Consider the following 21,395-nt stretch of genomic DNA (forward strand, 5'->3'; position numbering starts at 1 on the left):
AACAATTGTAGGGCCACCCACAATTTCATCTCACTAAGGCTTGTCAAAAATCTCAACATCCTTGTGGCAGAAACGACAAATTATGGTGTTATCTTGGGATCCGAGAAAGTGGTCCAAGGTAAAGGGATGTGCAAGGGTGTCATGTGGCGTTGTCAGCGATGACTATCGTGGAAGACTTCCTTTGGAGTTGGAAAACTTGGATATGGTCTTGGGAAAATGTTGTGGTTGCGAAAAAAAAAGGGACAATGATAGTGGATTGGAAAGAGTTCATCTTGACTTTCACAGTAGAGGACACCAAGGTTGTTTTAAAAGGAGATCCTTTGTTGTCTCGAATGAAAGTGTCATTGAAAATGCTAGTAAAAGTATGGCAAGCAAATGATCAAGGATTTTTCATTGACTGCCAAGCTATGGAAATACCAAAAGTTGTTCATTAGGTGATGGTTACAGAAATGGTGGAGGACCTCCTACTAAAATTTGACCTTTTACAGAAAGTATGAGAACTTTTCTAGCATACTCGATGAGTTGGCTCCAATGTGCTAAATGGACCAACAAATCCAAGTAAAAGAAGGAGCATACCCCATTAATGTGAGATTCTACTGATACCCGCACGACCAAAAGAATGAGATGAGATATTGGTTGATGATATGATGACGACTCGTAAGACACATTTTTTTATTTGAGTATAGGAAGTAAAATTCAGTTAAGTATTAAGGAGGTTGGAGTTTGAATAAATCCGCAGAAAGGATTAAGTGATCAAATCATTTATGGTTAAGTATAAGTTTCACAATTAAGAAGTTAATTCGCGAGGAAGTTTTGAGAAAAAAAGGATTTGTAGTAGAATCTATAAGTCTAAACGCTCTAAAAATTCTAAGTGAGTAAAAGTTGGTTAGTTCGCTAGAAAGGTTTCTTGTGGTAAAAATATAATCACACGATAAGGTTATTCGCGATAAGTGTTAAGTGGTTAAAGTTATTTGCGGTATGAGATTAGGCGAGAAGTAAGGTCTGACAGAGAAAATATCAAATCTGATTTGACTAGGGTTAACCTGTAAGATTAAGAAGTTAAGCATGGTTGGGTTGAGTATTAAATTTATATGTGTAAAGTTTTAAGCAGGAGCTCGAAAATTGAGAAGAGTTTAAGCATGACCAAGATAGTTTAAAGGCTCTATAAATAGATAACTTGGTCATTAAGTAAGTACAAAAGATTTTATTTTATTTTTTAAAAAAAAAGTTAAAATGTTGATGTTTTGCTTTGGCAAGAAGAAGAAAAACAAAATGTTAAGTACGACGGTTTGTTTTTCGAGAAGATTCCATGAGAAGAGAAGGAAGATAAGGATTTTTGTTAAAGTGTGGTGAGTGGTTTTCTTCTTAAAAGTTTTGTGATTCTGCTTTACTATTTTGAAAGATTATTTCAAATGAGAAATTGTTTCAAAAAGAGATTTCTATGAAAGGTTTATATGTGTTCAAGCATGATTTATAATGTTAAAGTTTGATTTGATGATTATGATTTCAATGCTATTAAATGGTGTTCAAACCATTAGTTGATTCCTTGAAATGATGCTAACTTTTATGTGCACATAAAGAGTCAAGGCCACCATGGAGTGTACGGACTACATAGTGATATGAAGTTGGCTTGTGCGTTGAAAGGAGCGTATAAAGCTTAGTGGCCTGAGCAACAAGAACGAATCTATATGTTGTTGGATGTTGTTGATACAATAGTCAAACACGAGGTAATGAAACCAAATGTAGAGAACGATTCAGAATCCTTAGCGAAAGGAATAACTATTAACTAATGTGTGTTTATGTAAAATTGTTATGTTATAAATGTGTTTGTTAAGCATAAAGAAAGGTTTATGCGAGATGAAATGATTTGATGTTATTTATGTGAAATGGTGTTTATGAAAATTTATTGCGAAAATGATTTCATAAAACCTCACTAAGTCTTTTAGACTTACGTTTTAAAATTTTCATCTTCCAAGATGAGGCATTTAGCCAAAGTAGAGAAGAAGGTTGAAGGAGTTGCGACGAGATGACTCCAGATGTTTTGCAAATAGTTAAGCATTGATTATTTGGTCAAAGTGTTGTAATTATGTATCAAATGTCTGTTATTAATAAAGTATACATTTTGGTAGGTATTTATTATACTTGGCGTTTAGGTTAACCACTGTTACATTTTGAGTTTTGTTGATAGTATAAAAGGAGTTGAGAATAAGATTTGACGACAAAAAAATTTGAAGTTTGTAACAAACTCGCATCCTATTTCTACTACTTCAACATTATCATCGCAATACGGTTTCAGGTGTGACACAATTGAAATTATACACACCCAAGCATAGCCCATTTTCTACCCCGGTGATCCTGGACAAGAAGAAGGATAGAAGTTGACATTTTTGTTTCGATTATAGGGCGTTGAACAAAGCTATTGTACCTAATAAGTTTCTCATTCCCATGATTGATAAGTTGCAAGATGAATTCCATGGAGCTTACTTTTTTTCTAAGACCAATCTCAAGTCAGGTTACATTAAATTTGAGTACGTGATGAGGATGTACGAAAAATTTCTTTCTAGATTCATAAGGGACTCTAAAAGTTCTTAATAATGTTGTTCGGATTAACCAACGCACTGACCACCTTCCAAGCTGTAATAAACCATGTTTTTAAGCCTTATTTGCGTAAATGTTTATTAGTATTTTTTAGGACATATTTGTGTACAACAATTAGATGTGATAGCCCATATGGAGCACCTCTCTATGGTTTTTCAATTGTTACGGGAGCATAGTCTATATGCAAATCAAAAGAAGTGTCAATTTGCGAAAGACTGAATAGAATACTAGGCTATTAGGTTTCAGAGAAAGGAGTTAAGGATCAAGAGAAAATTCAAAGAATGGTAGGTGGCCTCTTCCGCAGTTAGTAAGGAGTTAAAGAGGATTTTTTAGGTTCACCGAGTATTGTCGGCGATTTGTAGCCAACTACGAGTTTATTGTGGCCCCTCTAACTCAATTAACCAAGAAGAATGATTTTTCAGTGGTTCGAATAGGCTATGAAGGCGTTTAACAGTATGAAAACAAGAACAGTCACACTGCCCATCTTGGCCCTTCTTGATTTCAGTATACCTTTTGAAATTGAGACAAATGCTTTCAGATTCAAGTTAGGAGCGTGTTATCTCAAAACAAGAGGCAATTGCTTATTTTAGTCAGAAGTTATTGGTGACAGCCAAGGAGAAATTTGTGTATGAGCGTGAACTCATGGCGATTGTCTTATCGGTGAAAAAATGGCAACACTATCTGCTAGGACATCTGTTCACACTTCACAATATATATAGACCAGAAAGCCTTAAGACATCCTTGAGCCGAGGGAAGTTCTCTCTGGAGTGTAGAATGGGTAACGAAACTGATGAGGTATGACTTTGAAATTTTTTATACTACAGGCCTGGAAAATAAAGCAGCAAATGCTCTCTCGCGCATATCGATAATCTTAGTACCTTCACTACTCGATGTTAATGTAGTAGAGAAAAAGGTTTAAGCAGATAATAGATTGAAGGAGATTTATAATTAAGTGGTGAAAGACCCAAATTGTATTCCAAAATATACGGTGAGACAAGGGAGATTGTTATACAAAGGAAGGTTGGTTGGTCACAAAATCCTAGAGCTTAATTTAAAAAATCCTCCATACTTTTCATGACTCAATAATTAGAGGGCAATTTGGACAGATGCACACTTACAAACGTATTGCTGTGGAGTTCTTTTGGGAAGAGATGAGTCATGACATTAAAAAATATGTAGATCAACGAGTAGTATGCCAAAGAAACAAAGTTCAAGTTCTATTTTCAGTGGGACTACTCTAAACCTTACTTATTTTGGATCGTAGATGAGAGGACATATCAATAAACATCGTGGACTACTCTAAACCTTACTTATTATGTATTTGGAAAAGATCGGGCAATGGGAGCTCGTGCGAAGACATTTGCCGATGTCGGATCGAACATTCCTCCTAGGTTCGAGGAATTTGTGCACCTAGATCTCAATGATATGGAAATTCCTTCTAGACAGCCATGGATTTAACATGTCCCCCAACGACATCCCACGACCTAGTCGAGAAAGTGATAGCAGAATGTGTTCGAGCAACTCAAAGTGAAAGCAAGGAGGGCAGAATTCGAAAACAGTTGATGTCATTAATGATGCCATAGCTTGCCAAACCAACCAGCTGAGGCTCATTGCAGAGTAGCCGCAATTGACGCTCTAGGATGAAAGCAAGGTCCTATAGAGAGGTCGTTCGTGCATTGCGTGTCATACCTCTCACTAGGTTGGAAATGATGCAATGTAATCGAATACCGATGAACAATTTAGCGAACATGAAGGGTTTCCTCGAATTGGCAGATGATGAGAAGCTTGACTATTGCACGGTGATCGTACAAGGCTCCAGCTGATTGTTTCTTTTACTTGCACGGAGTATTATTATGGTTTTTTTTTATGACTCACATGTTAACTGTTTTTTATTGATGTTTTGTAATGATATTGCAAGTAATGTGTTTTTTGTTCCAATTATTCATGTAGTAAAATTAATGCGACATAATTTAACTTTTAGTTATATATATATACATATATACATATGTGCATATTTGCACTCCTTATTCCACTTTTATGTGTTGCGTCACAATAGATAATTGAAATTGTGAATGTAATCAAACGTAACAACTAATCAACAACATGGTCAATATGGACGTTACCAATCCACAAATTAAATCAATTACTTCAGACGACGTTGGATGATTTGGTAAAAAAAAAAATTATTCACTTTCACTATTGGATTTTAAATATGAATTTGATATAAAAAAAATTAAGTAATAAATCTATCACATCACTACCAACATAACACTTCCCTCAACCATATATTATCATAACTCTACCCACATAACACTTCCCTAAAGCACATCTTATTATAAAACTATCATAACACTACCTAAATAACTCTTTCCCCAAACACATCTTATCATAACACTACCCACATTACTCTTCCCTCAAACACCTTTTATCATAAAACTAGTTTTATCATAATCCTAATTCTTCCATAACTCAACTCATTCCCTCAAATGTGAATAACACGTGCAATAAACTTTAAGTTTAAAAATAAATAAATAAAACATTAAAAGTGAAAATTGTGAACGAGTCCACAACCTCCTTATTTGGCATAGGGCTGAAACGTGATGTCCTTGCACATAAATATTGTACTGTTGATTTTTTTTTTTAACTGCATAGCTAAGTTTTTTAATTATATTGTTGTGATGTAATATATATATATATATATTCAAAGTTCTTGAAACTGAAAAAGAAAAATAAGGAAAGTAGATTATAAGCGTTAGCTGAGAGGCAAATGAATGGAGGAAGTGAAAGTTGAAAAATGATCTAATCCTCCAAACCACACACTATCAAAATTCCATTACAATAAGTCTCAAAATTTAGGTGAACCTCTTTACTTAAATACAATGAATGGAGGAAGTGAAACTTAAATACAATGCTAATCACCTGATATAGAAAAACTAAACTATTTATTTTCCTATCTCATAACTCAATTCTATCTCTCCTCAAACTCAACTATTGAAAGGGTATGCTTTAAGTATATTTACAACACCTACGAATCAACTCCCTTTCTTTGTGTTACATACAACATAATGAGCCTCGAAAAACTAGGCTCCTATTGCATCTCTAGTTCCAAGTTCCTATAATCTACATTGCAAGGCTAGAGCCAATTTGGCATCATCTTCCTTGTTATCATCTTTGATGTTGCATCATTTTGAACCTTTGCAAGTGAGCGGTACTGCAACTTTACACTCTCTGCATTGTCTAGCGTTTTCACCACATACCTGTCGTGGTAAGAGAAGTGGATGCATTATTGTAAACTAAGTCTTTATTATAGATCAAAGCTATGCAAAAGAACTTTAAATCTTATTTTTGTCATTAAGACCCCCCGTTTCATAACCGTTTAGTTTTTTATTTCTTAAAATTGTGTTTGTTGTCTCACCATGTTTTACAATGATATTCATCGTTCACAGAGAAAGATTTGAATTCATAACTAAATTTAAAAAACAAAAATTCTTTTTTTTTTCGAAAGGTAGAAGATGGAACCATCAACCTTTGAAATCGTAACTAATGTCTTATCTCCACAACAATGACTCTCAAGTTCTATTTTTAGTTTTAAAAAACTTGGCTTGGATTTTGAAAACATCTTTGAAGATTAGATAACTAAGTTATGGCTATTCTTAACCTTCAAATGCTATGTTTTAGTTCTTAAGATGCAAATACTATGTCATAATTCTAAACTTAGCATAGAAGACTAAGTTTTTTGTCATTAATTTTACATGGCTTCCAACACTTTCTATAGGCAAAAACGATCATCAGAATTAAACACAAAAGATTAATGGGAAACAACATGCTACTTCCTTCTTGTAATCGATAGAATGAAGAACAAAAATATTGAGAATCAGAACAGAAAATGACAAACCATCCATTCAAGCACTGTGTTGTAACAACAGCCTCACGTCCCACAAAACGTTGCGGCGTCCTCTTGTTCCCCTGATCCATTTTAGCTGCAATATTAGTTTCTCCATGCTATAATATAAGGAGCTAAATAAGAGTATAGTTTTCTACTCACCTTAATAATTACCCTATCTGTCACCGCAAAGGGAAACTGAACACCTCGACCTCTTTGAGTATCCATGAGCGTCAAATCACCATAACCACCCTTTTCCTACATTGGCAAAAACACAGTAACGATTATTGAAAACCCAGAAGCAGTTCTACCATGATAATGTCCTTCACTCTGAAGCAAAAGTGTGATGAAAATAAATGCATGAGTAAAAGTTGACATAATTGAACTGGCTATCGCCGTGGATGGATAGAAAAGACTTGGAGAGATAGGGAAAACAAAAATCTCATGGAATCTATTTCCATCCTCCTTCCAATGTATATCTCACATTAACAGGCTTTCAGTAATATGGTCCAAGGTACAAAACACATACCTGCTCAAACCTCTCCCTTCTCCGTTTCGGTGAGTGGTAAAATAATAATTCTTCTTCGCGGCGGAATGCTTGGACTGCAGCTTGAAGAGCTGAAGATGAAAATATCATGACATGAAAAGTTCACACAGTTTTAAAAATAATCTTCAAAGAAAACTATATCAATCTATACTTCCTTTTTCTGAGGGTTTAGTTTGGGAACTCTCAACAGTGTGAGACTAAGGCAAGCAGAAAAGGGCGACTAACAACAAAGAAAATTCTTACATGTTTTGCTAACTTCGAGGAGCAGTTACAACATAACACGAGAACAATTAAACGTCACTATAAATCATCAAGCATTTTTGGAAACAGTAACAAAGAGATGTTAAATATTAGAAGTGGAGAATTTTCTACTCACATAAGTTTTGGGCAATAGAGTCTTCAGAAACTGACTGAGAGCACGAGTAACAAGATTTCTGGAAAAACAACAAGAGAAATGAAGAAACTCGGTGAAACTGAGGTCATCAAAATACTTGACTGATCAATATCAACAGAGCAGGAGAAGGAGCAGACATACAGCAATGCACCTTAAGGTGCACACAAGTTGGGTAAAATAAATGCTTGCAACAGAAAGTGAGCATTCATAATAAAAAATTAAGAAAATGCATGACAAACTCACTAAGACTAAAATCTGGTTATCTAGTCAAATTACTTGCTTTCCCCCAGCCAAGAGACAGCGCACCAAGTTTTACATCATGGTACACTGAAAAAACAAGTTTGTAAGTTCAGTGGTGCGAAAATGGAGTTTTAAACTTATAGATGTCAACCATTTTCATGTTAAAATATTAAGAGTTCAAGCACAGCTGATGTATAAGGGTAGCAAACACATTTTTATACCAAAATTGTATCATCTCTTATTTTAAAATTTCTGCAAACTCTTATCTTCATAAGTCTCACTGAAAACAAATGACTTGAAAAGGGGCTCTAGTGATCAAGAATGAAAGAACTACTTGATTGATAGTAAAAGCTAGTACTCTTGGAAGGAACAACAATAGTTGTAATAGCTAGTATTTGAAATGTTGAAAAACCTCAGCCAAGTTTCAGTATATTTAAAATGTTTTGAAGTTTCTATGCTTGCAATGCAATCTGCACAAAGTATTAGAATGCAAGACAGAATAATTTCAATGCACCGTTTATTTTTTAAGACAATCAGAAAAATGATAGATAATGTGACAAAAAGAATTTAACAGTATAGATGATCAGTATTCTTGCCAGTAACTCACTAATCTAAGAACATGTTGTATTCCACCACTCCCAAAGGAATGCCCACACGGCAATATCATTGCATCGTCCATGAGAGCACCCCTGATTTCAAGAAAAACAAACCTAAGCAAATATATAACCAGAAACAATTAAGCTAATCCAACTAATCCTACTCTTAATCAATTGAAGATTCGATCATGATAACCTAATTTACCATATTCCTATTAATCAGAATACGAACTAAAAGATGCAAAGAAAAAAAAGGTAAGAACAAATCATATTTCCTTCATGAAAACACACTGAATCACGGGTGCAACTAGAAAGTTTTAACTTCTATATGATTAACAGGCTCAACCAAATAATAATGGAACATAATGGAAACACTAAAAACTCACGTCACAGGGTCAGTGAGAATTGCTCTCAAAGACTCTCTAGGCTCTCCTGAAAACGAAACATCCCTTCTCCCAAAACCACATCCATTTTCGATACTCAAATCCTTCTGCTCAGAAGCAGAGCCTTCATTGCTTTGCAAATACTGAGAATAATAAGCTTCACTATCAGGCTCTGCAGCTGTAACCGCATTTGGATAATTCCCTAGCCTTCCCTGCGGATTGTTTTCACTCTGAGTTACTCCGGAAGACCCAGCCAAAGCATCTTTGACTAACAAAGTCCCACATAAAACCCATAAGAAAATTTAACAAAAAAAATCCCAAATTGGGAGCAGAATATCCACAAAAAAAAAGCATTCTAGAATCATAGTTTCCAATTAGGCAATGAAAATTCGAAGTACAAACTTCTTACCAAAAGAAGAATGCTGCTTACGCTTCCCATTTCCCAATTTGTCTGTCCCATTCTTCAACCCCCCACTACTCTGATCACTTCTATCATTGTTACTGCAAATGGGGTTAGCAGTTTTACTACACTTATTAACATCATCCAAAGAAACAAGCCCTTTAACACCATCATCGCCATCATCGACTTCATCTTCATCGTCGTCGTCGTCCTCCTCCTCCTCCTCCTCATCCGATCCTTCCTCACTTCCAGTTCTCGCAGTCCCATTCCAATTCCGGTTGTGACCGAACACATTCCGGCGGAAATCCTCACCCTGTTGGGAAAAGAATCGGTCACGGTCGACGGCAGGGAAGAGCTTGTCGTCCATGAAACCGCAGAGTTCGCGGGTTTTGGGAGGTGGGTCGGGGAGGCGACGATGGGGGGTGGAGGAGCAATTGAAAGGGAGGGATTCGTCTTGGAAGACGAGGTGGGAGTTGAGGCCATTGATGTCTTCGGAGGACATTTGTGGGTTCTGGGGGTTGGAATTGGAATTGGAAATAGAGTGTTATGGAGAATGAGGCATGGTGGGTTTTGAGAGAGAAGGATTAAGGAAGGTGGGGGAATTGGGGAAAATGGAAGAGAAGAAGATGAAGGACAATTGGGAAATGGAGAATTTTGAGAGTGAGGAATGAGGATGTGAAAAGAGGGCAGTTTCTCTTTCTGGGTCTGTTTGCTCAGATGTACGTGTGTTCTTTGGTACAATTGGCAACAGTCTTTTTTTAGAAATGTGAAGAAGTTGCTGCCAATGCCATTCATCATAATAATTATTATTTTATTTTTCTAATTTTCCTTTTGTTTATTGGTGTTAGCAACAAATACCCGTCAATTAAATTTAGCTAAATTGTGATAATTATAATTTGAACTTTCTCATAATTATAATTCCATTGTTTTGGATAATTAAGTTTTACGGAAGTCCAACATGTGCATTGGCCCAAGTTCAAGCTCAACAGACAAATGGACCTAAGTTCAAGTTCAATAGACAAATGAGCCCAAGCCCAAACACAATTGAAGTCCATGAAAAATTTCTATAAATAGAAACTCTTTTATTCAATTTGAAAATCTTTGGTTGAAGTAAGAATTGAAGCTCTAGAGAATTGAAGTTTCAAACTTCTAAAAACTCTCAAGACATGCAAATTCCTACAACCTAAGATCATCGTCTTCGAAAAAATTCAAGTCCTCTCAAGACATGCAAATTCCTACAACCTAAGATCATCGTCTTCGAAAAGATTGAAGACTTGAAAGATCAAACTTTTCTTGAATTCCAAAAGATTGAGTCTCAAATAGACTTGTAACTACAACTTGGATACAAGCGAAGATAGAATGGTTGAACTTGAAAAGTTAAGGCGATTGAAGAAATGGATTATGAGATTGCATCTCTCAAGAATCACATTGAGAGTCGTGATGCTGCTGAATCAAGTCATACACATACTATCAAGAATACTGACAAAGGGAATGAAGTTATGCAAGAAAGTCAACCACAAAATTCGATCTCAATTGTATCACTGTCTATTTAGCAGTTGTAGGAAATGATTGCAAACTCCATCAAAACTCAATATGGTGGACCTACTCGAACTTTCTCTTTGTATTCCAAGCCATATACGAAGAGGATCGACAATCTGAGAATGCCGAATGGATACCAACCACCTAAATTCCAACAATTTGATGGAAAAGACAACCTAAAACAACATGTTGCTCATTTCATCAAAACATACGAAACTGTTGGTACGTGAGAAGATTTGTTGATAAAACAGTTCCTCCAAACTCTCAAAGGAAACGCCTTCGATTGGTACACCGACCTTGAGCCTGAATCCATTGATAGTTGGGTGCAGCTTGAGAGGGACGTTCTCAACCGCTTCTACAGCACTTGACGTATTGTTAGTATGATAGAGCTAACTGTCACCAAGCAACGAAAGGGTGAGCCGATCATTGATTATATTAACTGCTGGAGAGCATTAATCTTAACTGCAAAAATAGATTAACTGAACTGTCAGCAGTGGAAACATGCACACAAGGAATGCATTGGGGGCTCATGCACGCACATCTTACTGGGAATAAAACAACTCACCTTTGAAGAGTTAGCAACTAGAGCTCATGATATGGAGCTAAGTATTGCTAATAGAGGGAACAATGATCTACTAGTCTAAGAAATTAGAAAATAAAAGAAAGAAGTGAAAGCACACAGAAGGTATCGAATGGTGATACAAATGAGGCTATGGTCGTGAGCACTGCCCCTTTAAAGTTTGTCTCCACAAGGAAAAGAAAGTGGAAAAATGCCAAGATGAAGGCGCAAAAAGGTGTTCAATGTTGAAAGAGTGACAAGAAAAAGTTTACCCATTTCGAACTCATGGTTAAAGGGCTCTAATTTTCTTTTTCAAGCATTTTTCTAGAAAAGATGTTTGAAACTTCAGTTAATTATTCATAGATTTCTACATTTTTCATGAGTTCGATAGGATTCCAGTGCATGATTTTTATGTTGTGTTTGTTTATGGGCAATATTTTGTTGTTTTTGTCATAATTGAGTGCAAGTTATTGAGCGGAGTAGATTGTTACTAGTATGTGTCTTTAATTGTAACTTTTGAGAACCATCTACCACTCGAATGGAATTTTAATTGGGCTTTAATCACATAGCTTCGTCCTTCGTTTCTCATTGAAAGCTTCGTTACTGACTATTTTTTTGCTTGCATGTTGCATTGTCTTCGTTGTTTCCTATCTTTCAATCTTCTTACTTTTACTATAAGAATTAGGCACTTATGCTTTAGAATTATAAAGTTATACTCCAAATTAATTTTGTTTCCAATAGGAATATGGCTTCACATACATACCCACTTTGTTCATATAGCAATTAAAGAGGGACAAATCACATTAGCACCATCAGAAACCGAGTACATAAGTAGTGAGTTTATCATAAACTTGGTTGATAAAAAGTAGGTTAAAAAAATCTAGACACAAAAGTAGTGAGTTATTCAGAAACTCGAATATTAAAAAAAAAAAACCTTAGTTGAAAAAAGAATGTTGAGTTGAGTAATAGGTGATCTGAGTTATACTTCCATGTATTGATCTCTGATTGAAAACTATTCCAACTTGGGATTGAGACCTTCATATAATAGGAGGATTTAGATTAGAGGACATAATAAATTCTATGGAGTTCACATTCTATTCTCAAGAAAAGTGTGATCACTCCTTATGGCTCAATAAAGCATGAGAAGAGGGGGAGTTTTTGTTAGTGCATAATTGCGAACAAAACCATTACTACTGTAATGAAAGTTTCAATGGGACTTGGATTTGGCAGCGCATAGTTACCTTTCTGCTCATATATAGAGATCGAGGATGAGCACTCAGTTGAGCTGTGCAAATAGATATTGTAATTTATAAAACATTTCTTTTGACCGATCATATACCGAAGATAAATAAAGTTGGAAGGCAAAGAAATGAAGGAAAATCTGCACAAAATCTCTACACTGTACACATGTTGGAAAAGTTGAAAAGGAAAAGAGAAGCAAAATAACCAACAGAATGTGACAAAGAGACAAAGAAGGGTAAAAGGAAAGTTGTAATGATACTTGAGCTGATGGTATGGAGTATATTAAAATACTGATAAATCAAATCATACGCTGTTTATTTGTAACCAAAATATAATTTTAGTCATCTTTTCTATGTGTGTATGACAAAAAAATAATAGTGAAAAATTAAGATTCAAGCTATGTTTATTAAATGGAGATCAAAAGTTAACCACATTTAGTAAAATATATATATATTTCGAGTAGTGAAAAACGAAGATTCTAACTAAATTTAACAAAATTTAAGAAAATAAGTTGTAGGAAAACGTGTATTTCATTATACGACAGTGTAGAGATTAAAGGGGTGTTTACAAAAAATATTAGAGCTCATGTCACATCATTTTTTAAATTGCAAAAAGTAGCAAATTTCAAAGCCAACAATTTCAATTTAGTAGAAAAGTTGAGTTGTTATAATATTATTATTAATGTGACTCATATACATTATATGTCATTTTATCTTTTTGGGGTCCATTAGGTAAAAAGTTAATGTCCTAATTAAATACTATGATGGGTGGTATCTATGAATAGAACCTCAGGGATTGATCCTCTCACGACCTCATTCAAGTAATACACTCTTTCCATCAAGAAAATTAATTATGTCATGGGAAGCCAAGTGAGAGAAACACAATCTTTTATAAGTTATTCATGTATGAAGGTATGTGATTCTTTATCTAAGTTTAATTTATAAAATCATCTAGTTCAAAAATCTGGACACTTATTATTATATACAATATATGTTAGGATTTTATTGTATAATCGGGAAACTAAAGTTTACCCTCAATGTTTTTGTGTATTCACTTTGGGTTTCTCTCAGGCTTCTCTCTAGCTCTTGTTTTTGTATTTCTAGCTTCATGTATTATATTTTTATCTATTAATGAAGTGAGAATAATAATGGTGTCACAAATGTATCCACTTAGTAGGAAATGTCGTGGTATTTGCATTTTTTTTTAAATAGATAGTAATATGAAATGCTTGTGTAACATATCACAAGTTTAAGATAAAATGGGATCATCATAAATTGATGGGTTTAATTTAGTGTCTAATTTTTGGATTTTAGAGATAATTTAAAACAATTGAGTAAATAATTAATTTTATGTAGATTATTTAAATTATTAAATATTGGAGAATTGCTACAAAATAAAAAAATAAAAAAAATTGATAGCACCTATATAAATTATAGTAAAATTTTAGATTTTGTTAATGATTTGAATATATTTTGGTTTAGTTTGCTATATTTGAAGGTGTTATTAAATATTCTCAAGAATTTAATTTAGGAGCATTTTAAAATATTATCAAAAAATTAAAATTATTTGAAAAAGTAAATTTTTTTAAAATAGTAGATTTTACAAAATATTTATAACCTATAGGACTGATAGTTATTGATATGCTATAGTAAAAGAAGACTACTATGATAGAATCCAAAATTTTCCTGTAACTTGTAAATATTTTAATTTATTTTACTATTTTTAAAAATACCCCTTTAAAAAATATAAAAAATTATTCTCTTTAGTGAATTTAAGTTTTTTTAAAGAAAATTTTAAAAGTGATAAAATAAATTAAAATATTTAAAGTTATAGCAAAATTTTAGATTCTATCAATAATAGAAAACTAATAAACTTCTATCATTGTCTATTATTGATATAATATGAAATTTTGCTATATGTTATAAATATTTTGTTAAATTTGTTATTTTTGACAATTCTTCCTTTTTTTAATGCTATATTTTCCTCTACGAGAATTTTGTTTATCTCAAAGTATTGAATTTTTCGTTTTATGAACCAAATTTAAGATAATGTAAGAAGTTAGCGGTTGATTAAAATTTATTTGATTGACGAATTTAGAGTTATTTTTTTAAGGTTTAAAAATTTTGGATTATCCTAATTAATTTGGGATGGCCAAGATAAAAAAATATATAAATAAATAAATAAAGCCAATAATTTTCACATTGAATTTATGATTCAAAATAGAAAATACAATGTATTGAATATTTATATACAATCCTCAATTCATAAATCCCCAATAATGAATAAATTTGTAAACTCAATGTTATACAACACAAGGTGGTGGCTTTTGAACCCCAAAAGTAGCAATCTTTGCATTTGAACATGAAGAAACAATGGTCGTATTTCTCAAGTTGGTGCCTCCATAACTCAAGTTAATGTCCCTCAACTCCACCCCTTCGCATGGAAACAACTTGCTACACTCCAACAACACTGCCACATTCGTTGTCGATGTTCCCCGAATGTTCTTGAACTGTACATTGCTAACCTTCCAATTTGATTCCTGCATGCACATGTAAGTTTAGTAACATGTTGTCGTTAAATCACTATTAAACTCTAAAGATTAAGATCATCATTTTCTTTTAATAAGATATACAAGAAGAAGAAACATTAGAGAGTGCATCTGAACATCTCAATTTTAGATTAACATTTTCTTAACCCTCTCATTTTGTGGTCTTGACATCTCGACTGAATTAAACTAATTAACATGGTTAGTTTTTATTGTTATTATTTACCTTCTTCTTTTTAGTGCTGTAGGTTTGATCGATAATTATAGGATTTTTTACGTTGTACATTACAATGTCTTCAAAGATAATTCTCGAGGCTAACCCCGAGATACGGCTAGCCCATGTCTTGATTCTGGCACCATTGGTGGCATTGAAAATGGTGCAGTTCTTTACTAGAACGTCGTAGACACCCTTTTCTTTCGAGTACTTGCCCAAGCTGCCCACACTGAAAAAAAATGAATAATGGAAAGCTTTTAGATGTTTTCCTTTGTGTCTATTTAATCTTTAATTTCTTTTTTAAAAAATGCACTATTTACCTAAGGCCATGTCCAGGGCCGCAAGTGACATTGGTGACGGTGATATTTTCAGTACTATGGCCAATGGAGACACAATCATCACCGGTGCCAATGACACTGTTGGCAATGGTGACCAATTTTGAGGTGCTAAGATGCGTTCCATCGGTGTTGGGACTATTATGTGGAGCTATAATTTTCATGTTAGTAGCAGTGAAATTGTAGCAATAGAATACAGAAGTGTGAAACCCCATGCTATTTATCGAAGTGAGGCCATCAACAATCGTGTGATTTAATCTCGTAAATTTAATCGACTGCAAAAAAAAATCAAAGAATTAATCACCATCGTTGAAAAGACATTTTCGAATATAGCATAATAAATAAAAATATTTAAAGTAAAATTTCATATTGAATTTTGCTATATATTCTAAATAATTTTAATAGTTTTTGTAATTTAAAATAATTTTTATTTTTAAATATGTTTTGTCTCTTGCAGGTTTTTTTTAGATACGTATTAGACACAAATCGAAAAGTTTAGAGTGTAAAGCACTTGTAATTTAAAATGAAAGGCAAAAATATATAGTTACGATTGGAAGAAGTTGGCATAAGTTGTTTTTCTTGCAGTCGTTGTAGGGCCAAACTGAGAGGCCTTGGCCATCAAAGACGCCGGAGCCGGTGAGGATGAAACCAGTAATATCTTCAATGGAGAACCATTCTGGAGATGAATATGCACTAATATCGGTCGTGGCCTTTACAGTTCCTTGATTTTCGAGGGTGATCGGATAACTTTTGCACGGACCAGCGAAAGTCACCGGCCCCACTAGAAATGTGCCTTGTGGGATCAAGAACTTCGCCGGACCGACTGTGTTCCGACAAGCTGCAATCCATGTTGTCATGAATGCCTATCAAATGGAAAATAAAAAAATAATTACAACTCTTTTTGCCAAAAAATGTTGAAATAATTGTACCATCCATATCTACCAAAAAAGAATAGAAGAAAAATTGAGATCGGTTTAGAATAATATAACGGTAGAATTTAATAGCAAAAAATATATACAATTTTCTATAGTCATCAATTTAAAGATAATTAACTAGTTAAATTAAAAGGTTTGAAGTTAGTGTATGTTGATATTTCTCACTTGTGCATCATCAGTCTTTCCATCAGCTTTAGCTCCATGTTTTGTAACATCAAAAACTGACCCACCATTCTCATTTAGATCAACATTTGCGTTAATGTCATTCACCGTGCCGCCAATATCGGGAAGAGTATTAAAGCCAAGATGCCGAGGTGCTTCTGCAGGACGAAGAAACTGCTTATTTGTTGTTGGTACGATCCCCTTGAGAAGATTTTGAGTGCCGGTGATGTCATTGAAAATGACAGCACAGGATTGCCAAGCAAATTCTAAGAGAATGATTTGAATGAGGCTAAGATTTCTTGTCATTCTGATGGTAAGTGTCTTAAATAATTTGGATTCAATGGCAAATTTGAGTGTTTTTTTTCTTGGATTTTTCTCTCCAATCATTAGAAGTATTTATATATGCATGTTTAATGGAAAAACTAAATTTAGACGAGTAACAAAGTTTAGTTAGTTTAGAGAATTATTTCAAATTTAGAATATTCGATTAATATATAAGTTGTTTTTTTAAAACAATAATTCAATTCCTTGGACATGAGTTCAACAATTTGGGATGAAGCTCATAAGTTTCGTAATGTGGAAGATTGTTGTAAAGATCATAATACGTAATTAACATATTTTCATATTTATAATGTATTAGTCAGTAATTTTTTACTCATGATTTTCATTTCTAGAGAGATCTTTTACTCAGACTATGTGTATAAATCGAATGAGCTAAAAGATATATATATATATATATAATGAATTTGATAGTATGACTATAAAATAATCAAATTTTAGATTGATGAGTATGACTTTTTTATATGTATCAATTACATATTGAATATTTAAATGGATTGGAATTTTGGACATCGAGATTTATGTCCAGATTATAAATATAATTCATTAACCGTTATTAATAAAATGGTATTATTGTAATAAATTTAACAAGTCGGTATACGTAGAGACGTGGATCATACATGTTCTGGTAACACTATAGATATTGAGCATTTGTGCTAATTCTATATTTCTACCATATTCAAAAAGTACAATTATTTTAAAAAAAAATCAAATAATTATAATTTAGTTATTGTTTTGAAATGAATAATTAAATTTAAAGATTCATAATATACTCTATCATGGTAGCATAATTAATTACAAAACATTAATTAAAAATTGAAAGACCTAATTATTTTTAGTCTTCCAATTTTACATTCTCCTTTGAGTCCTCGTTAATTTAAATATGATGAAGGTCTGTTTTTGTAGCATTGGCTCACAAAATCTTCCTTTGAAGTTATTGGAACACTAATTTCTTGCATCCTAACTTTTTGTTATTAATCATGAATAGAAAAAAAAAAGATATTACCTAAACATTTGAAAAGAATTTTTTCTTTTTTGAAAAATTAAATTAAAATAATTAATATGAAATAGAAGAACGTAAATAGGTAGGAGATGAAGGGATATTGAAATCTTATAGAAATGTTAATGATTTAATTAGAGAGAAAAAGTTAAAATTATTAATACACAAGTATTCATTAATAATTGATTTTAAATTAAATAATAAATAAAAGCAAATAACAAACAAATCTAATAAAAATGGTAAAATTGAAAACAAAAAGTTTCTTGTCAGGTGGAATAATCAATGAAAGAAGAAAATTGTACTATACATCATTAGATCAAGTGAGAAAGAAGGAAATTGTGTGCATTATATTATTTTGTTTAGAGCGTTTTTTCTCCGGAATGAATTGGACGATCTTGCTTAATGAATTGGGCATTATATTATTTTTTGTTACAAAATGTACCATCAATTAATAAAGATTAAAGATTGAAGATCGAAGAAAATGTGGATAAGATTTGATGAACACAATTATAAATATATTTTGTTTTTGGAATAAAAATAAGGCTCGATCACCAATGATAAAATGATCGGTACATATATATTGATAACACCAAAGGCCAAGAACTTTATGAATTTTAATACTTAAAATCACATCACAAGTTTGATTTTGATATAGTATTGTTAGATCCTTCCTTCTCAAGAGAGATCTTCTTTCCTTTTGTTCCTCATCATTCAATGCAATTCAATGTGGAGCTTATCTGTAAAAAAAGAAAAAAGAAAAATAAATAAAATTAATATGAAAAGATAAAACTCTATTTAGAATCAAAATTTACAAAAATATATAAAATCGATAAAAAAAAAATTAATGCATTTCTTGTATATTGATCAAAAGATAGAGAAAGATAGAGAGAAGAGAGAGTACCAGCAGCTTCTTTTTCATCACAATCCTCGTCACATTTAACTTCACAATAGCTTTGACCACTGCCGTACCTAAGGCATTCCTTCTCACAAGTTTCAAAGCAAGACTTGTACTTGGCATCGAACTTGGCCTCATATTTGGCTACATCCTCTTTATTGGCATTGGCAAATTGCAAAGCAGCTACCACAACAATGCACATCAAGAACAATGCAATCATTTTGTTGGCCATTTTTTTTTTATTTATATTTTCTTGGCTTTGGTGTGTGTTATTATTGCCTTTTGGTGATGTTTCAAGTCTTGCTTTTGTGAGTGGATGAAGGTTTGGAAAGGATGAGAAGGCTTTTTATAGGGTTTTAGTAAACCTAAATTTAGATATCAATAGTAAGATACACCTAAAAATGGATTTGCCCATAAAAATATGCTTTGTTGTAGAACAACAATATTGCATATGCCATCCATTCATAACTAACATTGAACTAGCAATAATAGAAAACCAAAAAATAGAATTTCCTTTTTTTTCTTTCCAATTTCCAAAAGAATTAAGCATGTGAAAAGGAAAAATTGATATAAAAAATAGCATCCCATCCCAACTTTAAAGTAATTAAACAAAGGTCTACAATTTCTCGATATAAACAAATAATAGAGTTTAATACTATAAAGAGAGGAGAGAAAATATCGATCTAATTCACATTAAATTAATATTTGAACTCATCAAACATTTTACTCTTATAAATTAATTTTGAATCATATCCAAATTTAAATTTAAATTTAAAGTTTAATTAAGATATAAATTTTTTATTATAATCAATCATCATACAGAAACTATCATATTTTAAACCACAGTTAATATATAATAACCTTAATATCCTTTATGAGTTACGAAGTGGACCTAATGAACCTACAAATTAGAAGCTACAATGATATGAGATTAGTTGGCTAAACTGATTGATCACATTAATCAATATTTGTTAACTGCGTGTACACTCCACCAAAAACTCACAGCTGAACTCTAAAACCAAGTTAGCCCTTCACGAATGTCTGTAAAACCAACTATGACTAATTACCATTTTACTCATGGGTAAATTAGTCCTTAAGTATCAATGCTCCTCTAATGAACAACTCGTTCATGTTTCAACCAATAAACATAAACTCCTCTTGTGTCATAGAGAAGGTAGAGCTCTTTGCTCAAGTCACGAAGACATCATTTAAGAGAACACTTATCTACTTATTCTAAAGTCAGTCTTGACCCCAAATTTGGCCACTCTCACACCCACACAAATCAAATAACAATCTCTCATCATAATACACTCAAGATTAAGACTAAGTTACCTAGGTTATTCTAATAAAATAATAAAATAGAAACATCACTAGTTAACATACTTACATCTAGTGGTTACTATATCATGGTACAGTCTTATGCAAACTCACTGAATATGATACTCTCACTCGCTTGTCACCTACACAAACGTGTTGGATTATTGCATTTCTATCAAACACTAAGTGGGTCGTATCCGTAGTGTTACCATGATATAATATACCTAAACATTATTCTTAGACCATTTAAGTTGTATATTAAACATTGATTCTTGTATGTCTCTACATACCTACAGTTCTAGATCAATAGAACAATTTAGGATGTTAAGTTCTAGATCAATAGAACAATTTAGGATGTTAGTTTATTGGATTTAGGTTATTATAACAAAACTAATAAAATAATCGATAACACTTATTGAAGTTACAATAATTACATTTTATTAAGAACGATTAGTGGATTACATTAACTATCTACGAGCTTTATGACATATAGAATCCAATAACGTTACACTAACAACACTTGTCTAAATGTAGATTCTAAAAGAATGAAAATGAGAGTTGGTGAAAAAGGATGTAGGGTAAAAAGAAAAAGCAGAACGTAAATTTCTCCCATAAAGGTATAGTTGAAAATTTAGAGAGGAAATAGGAAGTTCTTTTTTGCATAGGAAAAGTGTAGTTAAATAGGCACAATAATCAAAGACAGTATAAATATTATAAATTGAAGTTCAAATATGTTCAAAATTGTATATTCTTCCCTCACATTCTAAATGAAAATCAGAAATAGTATAATAATATTGAATGAAATGTAAACATATCTGTCTTCAATAGTCAAAGAATTCCAAAAGGGAGAGTCCATGTGGTTGATAATTGAATTATTTGTATTCAAATGCCTATTGGGTACCTAATATTCTATCCTATTCCTAACCTCATCTTTTTTAATTAACCCAACAAAATGGCAACAAAATCTTACTATAGCTGCCAATTCATACAACTCATTGCTTAATTCAACCCTCTAAACAAAACAATTCCCTTTTTCAAATAAAATAATTATTTTAGAAAAACCCTTTTGATTCTGTCTTCAAATATCAATTCCTTTAGCTTTTATAATAAACTTTCTTTTGACTTTTTTTCACAAATTATTGATTCATATATAATTTGTAATAATGATTTGTCTCTTTATCGTAAAAAAAATACTATTAAGATTCTTATACATCTAGATTTTTATATGTCTAGGTCAAGTTCGTTGATAAATTATGAAAACAAAGTTATTAA

General features: G+C 32.5%; 3 protein-coding genes across 3 annotated transcripts; all 3 read right to left on the reverse strand.

Moving 5' to 3' along the window:
• Nucleotides 1–5,355: 5,355 nt before the first annotated feature.
• Nucleotides 5,356–9,775, reverse strand: LOC101218241 (U-box domain-containing protein 62). The gene is made up of 8 exons (XM_004146424.3): nt 9,051–9,775; nt 8,645–8,909; nt 8,270–8,351; nt 7,405–7,462; nt 7,011–7,099; nt 6,644–6,739; nt 6,494–6,564; nt 5,356–5,855 (listed from the first exon to the last, which is right to left on the reverse strand). The coding sequence occupies exons 1-8, from the start codon at nt 9,541–9,543 to the stop codon at nt 5,732–5,734; spliced, it is 1,278 nt and encodes a 425-aa protein (XP_004146472.3). The 5' UTR covers nt 9,544–9,775; the 3' UTR covers nt 5,356–5,731.
• Nucleotides 9,776–14,683: 4,908 nt separating this feature from the next.
• LOC101221903 (exopolygalacturonase) lies at nt 14,684–16,878 on the reverse strand. Its single transcript, XM_031885421.1, has 5 exons — nt 16,576–16,878; nt 16,024–16,338; nt 15,461–15,750; nt 15,153–15,369; nt 14,684–14,920 (listed from the first exon to the last, which is right to left on the reverse strand). Exons 1-5 carry the CDS (start codon nt 16,876–16,878, stop codon nt 14,684–14,686), a joined length of 1,362 nt encoding a protein of 453 aa, XP_031741281.1.
• A 1,531-nt stretch (nt 16,879–18,409) lies between these two features.
• LOC101218003 (major pollen allergen Ole e 6) lies at nt 18,410–19,137 on the reverse strand. Its single transcript, XM_004146423.3, has 2 exons — nt 18,813–19,137; nt 18,410–18,648 (listed from the first exon to the last, which is right to left on the reverse strand). The coding sequence occupies exons 1-2, from the start codon at nt 19,036–19,038 to the stop codon at nt 18,623–18,625; spliced, it is 252 nt and encodes an 83-aa protein (XP_004146471.1). The 5' UTR covers nt 19,039–19,137; the 3' UTR covers nt 18,410–18,622.
• Nucleotides 19,138–21,395: the final 2,258 nt, after the last annotated feature.

This window comes from Cucumis sativus, chromosome 5 (genome assembly GCF_000004075.3).
Source record: "Cucumis sativus cultivar 9930 chromosome 5, Cucumber_9930_V3, whole genome shotgun sequence".
NCBI lineage: Eukaryota > Viridiplantae > Streptophyta > Magnoliopsida > Cucurbitales > Cucurbitaceae > Cucumis > Cucumis sativus.

Bases quoted from the DNA above. Each gene is read 5' to 3' on its own strand.
- LOC101221903 (XM_031885421.1), bottom strand. From the start codon at position 16,878: ATGACAAGAAATCTTAGCCTCATTCAAATCATTCTCTTAGAATTTGCT. The intron at 16,339-16,575 runs GTGAGAAATATC...TCCATTTGATAG, and splicing joins GAAAGACTGATGATGCACAA to GCATTCATGACAACATGGAT. The intron at 15,370-15,460 runs GTAAATAGTGCA...ATTTTTTTTCAG, and splicing joins GGCCCTGGACATGGCCTTAG to TGTGGGCAGCTTGGGCAAGT.
- LOC101218003 (XM_004146423.3), bottom strand. From the start codon at position 19,038: ATGGCCAACAAAATGATTGCATTGTTCTTGATGTGCATTGTTGTGGTA. The intron at 18,649-18,812 runs GTACTCTCTCTT...CTTTTTTTACAG, and splicing joins TGATGAAAAAGAAGCTGCTG to ATAAGCTCCACATTGAATTG.
- LOC101218241 (XM_004146424.3), bottom strand. From the start codon at position 9,543: ATGTCCTCCGAAGACATCAATGGCCTCAACTCCCACCTCGTCTTCCAA. The intron at 7,100-7,404 runs GTGAGTAGAAAA...TTTCATCTTCAG, and splicing joins CTCTATTGCCCAAAACTTAT to CTCTTCAAGCTGCAGTCCAA. The intron at 5,856-6,493 runs GTTTGTCATTTT...TTACCACGACAG, and splicing joins ACACAGTGCTTGAATGGATG to GTATGTGGTGAAAACGCTAG.